At 36.8% G+C, this 6,048-nt stretch overlaps 1 protein-coding gene across 9 annotated transcripts in view; it reads left to right on the top strand.

The window, feature by feature from the left end:
- The first annotated feature begins 1,193 nt into the window (after positions 1–1,193).
- LOC113667745 (3'-5' exoribonuclease HELZ2) overlaps positions 1,194–6,048 on the top strand; it is a 30,142-nt gene continuing 25,287 nt past the window's right edge. For 4 of the 9 annotated variants that reach the window (XM_089185021.1, XM_089185019.1, XM_027183602.2 and 1 more), the window contains exons 1-2: positions 1,598–1,870; positions 5,987–6,043. In XM_089185021.1, the coding sequence (XP_089041147.1) occupies positions 6,030–6,043 (14 nt within the window). In that variant the 5' untranslated portion in view covers positions 1,598–1,870; positions 5,987–6,029. Of the gene's footprint in view, positions 1,871–2,183; positions 2,322–5,986; positions 6,044–6,048 lie in introns of those variants that run through there. The other 5 variants (XM_089185020.1, XM_089185017.1, XM_089185015.1 and 2 more) reach the window with 2 other exon arrangements.

The raw sequence follows: 6,048 nt of genomic DNA, 5'->3' as shown, positions 1-6,048 counted from the left end.
TTCAATGATGTATTGTTGCTTCTTGTGATGTCTTCTTGTAAATGTAAAGTGATTCAAGTTAGAGGGCGTTTAGTGTTTTTGTTTAACACCGCAGTTTATATGGTAAAAATGAACACTATCCAAAACCGGTCTCAATAGATGAAAATATTTTACAAAGAAAAATATCTCGGAGATAATTTTCCACAGCTTATTTCCTTTTGTTTGATTTGCTGTGTTCTTTTTATATATCTCATTACTCGTCGATCACTTGATTTGTCTGCTTCCGCGGGCAATGAAAATTATCATCATTTACATATTTAGTAAAAATTATCCTGTTATAAGAGGGTACGACATGATGTTTTAAACTTCTCGCCATCGGCTTACAGCTGTTTGTGCGTCAAAGCGAAAATGTTTGCATCAGCCGTTTGCAAGTAACTTTTGGCTATTTTTCTTCAATTTCATTTCCGATGCATACGAAACTTAGATAAATAGATAGATCTATAGCAGTTCCTTTACTTTTTGCCTGGTTTGCCGTTGGCGTTAACAGCATCGTCGATCTCATTATTGTCTTTGTTGACGTAAGTTTACCTTCATTGTGATATAATAGGAAACAAAATGCTTAGGGTTTAGGGTTAGGGGTTAGGGGTTAGTTTGGTTTAGTTAATTTGTGACCGAAGTTAAGAAAAGCATTATCAGAAATAAAAAGTTTAAATGTCCAATAAAAAGGGGGAAAGAAAGTTTCAAACTTTAGTCTACTAGGTGTTACGCTATCAACCGCTAATCAAACAGACACAAATTTCTCAGCTTTTTTCAATCAACTTTCAAATTACATGTGCTAAACTGAAACAGATAGTGGTTAAATTAAACTACTGCAAATTATCATATGAAAGGTGCTTATTTCGATATTCAGTAGTTTGACTTTATGTGTACTTTCACATTTTAGTGCTTTTAATTTTTCGCGCGCGCGCGGCTGGGGCCCCGTGGTCTACTGATATTTTAAATTTCTTGGGAGTTCAGTTTTAAGCTGTCAGGAAAGAAGCAGAATACCCTAATACGCTTGCTTCAGCTGTCATCTTCTGGAGATACACTTCTTCATAACGTTCAGGCCAAGATCCAACAGCACCAATTTCGCTGCCATTCGTGTACGTCAGTAACTGGGAAATATGGCCACAGCTGTTCACTTCTTCAATTGCCAGTACCCAGACCCAGTCCCCACTCTAAACTATGCTCGTCCTTAACTCCTTTATCGTTGATGATGTTTCTCTAATGGCAAATGAGTTCCAATCTTGGGAATACTGCGATCCATTTTGTGTAAAAGAGCTCGTTCAAGTACTGACCAGACTCTTAAAAAGCGAGTTACATCCTCTCGACTTTTTTAGGCGAACCTATTTCCTTTGATTTGAATTCAGCATAAACGTCATAATGAATCAGTAGGCATTAGTTGATCATAATTTTCCCTCTGATATTTATCAATGCTGTACTATTTAACGTCATTAAAGGAAAATTTTTGCGTTTTTCAAAAATTTGTCCGCCGATACGTTTATTCTAGAAATTTCATGATTTCCTCAATTTCCTCTGGGAATCATCAACCGTGACGAATGCACCGCGCCAGGACCATAAGGTCGCACATGTTCAACATTTGCATATTTAGTTTCAGAAGACAAAACAAGGTTTGTAGCTGCTGCCTCTTGTATAGTATACGCGCTGTAATGCCATGTTCGTAATTATATTCACTAAACCCTCGGTCTCTTTAATAGGTGTAGCCGAGAAATTTTGATAAATCGCTTGAAGTTTAGAAAGCAAGTGTTGCTGTTCGCTTGCCGAGACATTCCGAGTCAAACTACATTCATACAGGAGAAGGATAAAATTAAACATTGGTTTAGAGCTCGAGGTAAGTGTTTTGTACAGGAAGGAAATTTCTTTATCTCATGTCATCCATTGCTGATCAAGAAAGGTTTTTCGAACGCTAGAACAGAATGAGAAAATGTTCACTTGGAATTTCACAGTCGGTAGAAATTCTACCTAACAGGTTCGAGCTGTCGCGTGAGTTCTGTCGCGACTTGCTCCAAGCGGCTTTGAATTACTGTCACGATGCCAAACTATAGTTTTGTGAAGAAGCGAGGCAGAATTCTATATTTAGGTTATCGATTCTGAGGGGAGCTTCATTGTAGAGGATTCGTAGGTGACTCACACGCGGAATTGATTTATTGCGATAAGCTTCGATAGTGGTTACGAACGAACCTGTTACCGGGATCGGACTTAAAACAACTTTTTACTCCTCTGAAGATGACTTCAACCTAGATTCTCGAAACTTCCGTCTAGGGACCGTCAGAACGGCTACGGTATGGGAAAACGTCGATTAAAAATTAAATTCTTAACTAACTTATTTAGAATTTTGCGAAAAGATCGAGATATCTGTCGTTTCTTACGGCGCCTTACCTTAACTTAAGCGTTACATGGGAGCTAGCGAAGCGTAGAGTTCCAAATAAAAACGTAAATAATTCATCGTCTTAATTACCGTCACAAGACCACGCAAAGTTTGACGATTTCCTGAGGACGGCTTAGAAATGTACAAAGTTTCAAAACGCACGAGTCGAGCTATTTTTCTTGTCCATAAGATCTCCTCTTTTGGCATGTTCTCGTTGGTCAGCATTAGATTCCATCCACCAAAACCACCTTGGTCGAGAGGGACTGAGATGGAATGATGGAAAAAAATTACGAAGCTACGACAACATGCCGACTTATCCCGATGACCCAAGTGTATTATTTGTTTGGGAAATTGCGTCAAAACTTTTTACTAAAGAAATGGTTAGTATTAATTTATTGTTCGATTGTAGTATTATAAAACATTTTACGCAATTTTATGCAGATATTTCACGTATTTAAAAGGTGCTTAGATGTTACGTAGTTTTGGTGGATGTCATTAGGGAACATCCACCAAAACTTTGACCAAAACCATCAACAATATATTTTTTAAATTTTATCTATAGCCATTGTTAGATGTTCAGGGAGACAAAAGATTTATACCACTAATTAGCAGTTAGTGCTCTGGCTAATTATTTTTTATGGTGCACAATTGCTGACCGACCAAACGTTCATAATGATTATCATAACTCTTAACACATAGAATAAAGTGGTTTTGGTGGATTTTTCTCTCCATCCACCAAAACCACCACAGAAATTTCTGCTACTTCCTTACAGAAGACTGATGTGACCTGCTATTTGGAGTACATAACCACAATCTATTTCTTTGTATGTAGAGATATTTTGGAAAGTTCTTGAGTCAGCACCTTTTATTATAATTGAAACCATAATCATAACATGGTGCATAATATAGAATACAAAAGGTTCTGGTGTGGTAATCATGTAATCTTGAAACAGGAGAGTTTTTAACTGACTTAAACTGATTTAAACAAACATTTGCAACAAAATTCCAGGTCCAGAAATTTCTTCCACTATTTCCACCAAAATCATAACCTTTAAGTACAACAAATCAGCACATTAGTAATTGTTATCAGGGGTCTGAAAATCCCATAAATCTTTCACATTTATTTCAAGTAACCTTTAATTTCACATGGATAAATAAGTATACACTCAACATGCAGAATGTCTTACAGTTTACAAACTATTTCCCTTTTCATGGATAGACAGTGAAAGGCCTTTGCCACATTGGGGAATCAAACCATTGTGTACCATGCATTTTGTGATAATTGTTTGTTTTTGCTCACAATACCCAGAAAAATGGAGGGGATAAATTTAAATAGCAAATTCTATGGTTAAAATTAAATAACATTGGAAGATCAAATTAACTTTGTACTGTTTAAAATTCAGTTTTGGTTTCTTGCTTATTCCAGCCTCTTGATATTCAAAAGCATTCCTTGTCATTTTTGTGTTCTTCTGTGTACATAACTTGAAAAATAAACACAGAGAAAGAAAACCACAAAGGATTAAACTTGAAGCTAAAGCAAAGTTTAAGTTGAGCCATAGCTGATCCAAATACTGAGCACTTTGTATTGTAACCCATTTAGCAGTAAAGTTTATCTATATGTCTGCCAGCTTGTCACAAGTCTTACCCCTCTCCTTCAAAAGTCTCTATAAATAAATTTTTCTTTGTGGTCCCTAATTGATGATTAGTATATTACAGCTCCTCAATTTTCCTCTCTCAAGTCAAGGTTACTCTAAATTTAACAAAGTAATGGACTTGATAAAACTCAAACTAAAACTCAGCTGGCTGCTACTTGCAACCTTAATTTCTAGATATAAGTATACAATAATCAATATGTTATAAATAAGAACCCTAATGCTTAATTTTGCAGTGATCACCTTCCTCCTTTTCATTTGCAGACCAGACTGGAACCTCTATAGGTGTGTTTGCTTGTTTTGAGTGGGGATGGAAGAAAAGGAGTCATGCCGCATATCTGATTTATTAAATCGCATTTGTTCTGTTTATACATGAGTAGAACTACCTTGTTCTCTGAAAAAAATAAAATTTCTTGCATTTTTATCTGTGCTTCGCAGTCAAACTTCCTTGTGTCTTGGACAAGAAATCTTATTTTCTTGAAAACAAAATCTTTGTTTCCAGCCTTCTGTAATAGGTAAATATAACAGTGTAAGATGAGTGACAGTGTATTTCTCAAGTTATTTTTTGGAATGTGACAAAACGGAAGTGTCATAGTGTGATAAGGAGCAAACATATGATTGCTTGATAGAATGCAAAAAATGCAGAGTTGCATATATTTTCTCCTTTGTCAGCAGCATATGTTAGTGAAAAGTTCTTACAATTGTTAACTTCTAAACCATCTTCAATTTAGCCAAGATTGAATTGTTATCACGTTTGTCATAAAAGTATTCTGAGATCAATGTCATATGACCCATTCATGTATTTGACCTTTCAAATTAGCAAGCCATAGTTGACAGAAACACAGAGGTTGAGGATAAAAAGAAATTATTATATACAGTACTTCTTCTGTATCTTTTCGTTTCCTTTTCTCTCCAGCTGTTCAATCTATGCCGTGCTGGCAATTGAACACTTTCCTTCCCAAAATTGGGAAAGGCACACCAGTAAAAAACGAATTTTTGCTCCTTAAATATCTCATGCATCTTCCCCCAGTATTTTGTGACTTCTGTCCGAGGAAGGAGGTGTAAGCATTAAATTAACCCGAATGATTCCACGATTGTGGTATCATCCAAGCCATGCCAGAGGACTTGAACTAGACAAACTAGTGAGAATGCACAATAACGATAGCAAAGCTTTGTAATGCTAAAGAGCTATATCAAATATATATAAATATATGTTCCCGAAACCTTTGACAGCTTTAAAGAAAGAAAACTTCGTCGTCAATCCTGTTTCAAATTCCGCAATAAGTTTAAGCGCCTCATCAACAGAATTTTCGTATCCTAAATTATCTGCATGTCTACCATCAATGGTTCGCGACTTAAAATTCTCGCTATGCTGTTTCTGTTTGTTCCTCAAGAATCATGGGATTTACAGCTTCGGATGTTCGGCTACATCACTTGCGGATTTCCGAGAATCTTCGGTTATGTTTTGCAAGTCATTAAATATTCCATCTCAGTCCCTCTCGACCGAGGTGGTTTTGGTGGATGGAATCTAATGCTGACCGTTCTTCGTTGTTGTCGCCATCTTGGTTTCACTTAAGGTTCCCAGTGCTGCAGTTTACTATTGCCGACAACAGTCGTTCTCAGGAATACTCTCACCGCACAATCAGATTGCACGATCAAAAGAATTCACTTCTTGTTCAGCCGAAGTCAGTAAATGTTTTGGTTTCCGTTTCGTGGCATTGTTTTCAGTGGGGTATAATTTCCGTGAATCGAGGACTGTATAGTTTGAGTAGCTGGCGGTTCTTTCATGCGTTCAAGCGTCCAGCGACAGAGCCGTTAATAAAAAGAAGCACGCGAAGCCGCGAGAGGTTTTGGACAGAGTCTCTCTTCATAACTGTTCTATTAGTCTTTCTCTGAGTTGGCCTTTTTCGTTTTTCCTCCTTTTTAGGTATTGACAAGATTCCAGCTTTTTAGGTCACTTGGAATCCTACATGGCCTACCAAAGGTATA

Source organism: Pocillopora damicornis, chromosome 10 (assembly GCF_964200805.1).
Source record: "Pocillopora damicornis chromosome 10, jaPocDami1.2, whole genome shotgun sequence".
In the NCBI taxonomy this organism is placed as follows: Eukaryota; Metazoa; Cnidaria; class Anthozoa; order Scleractinia; family Pocilloporidae; genus Pocillopora; species Pocillopora damicornis.
This window is presented reverse-complemented; position numbering and strand designations above follow the sequence as displayed.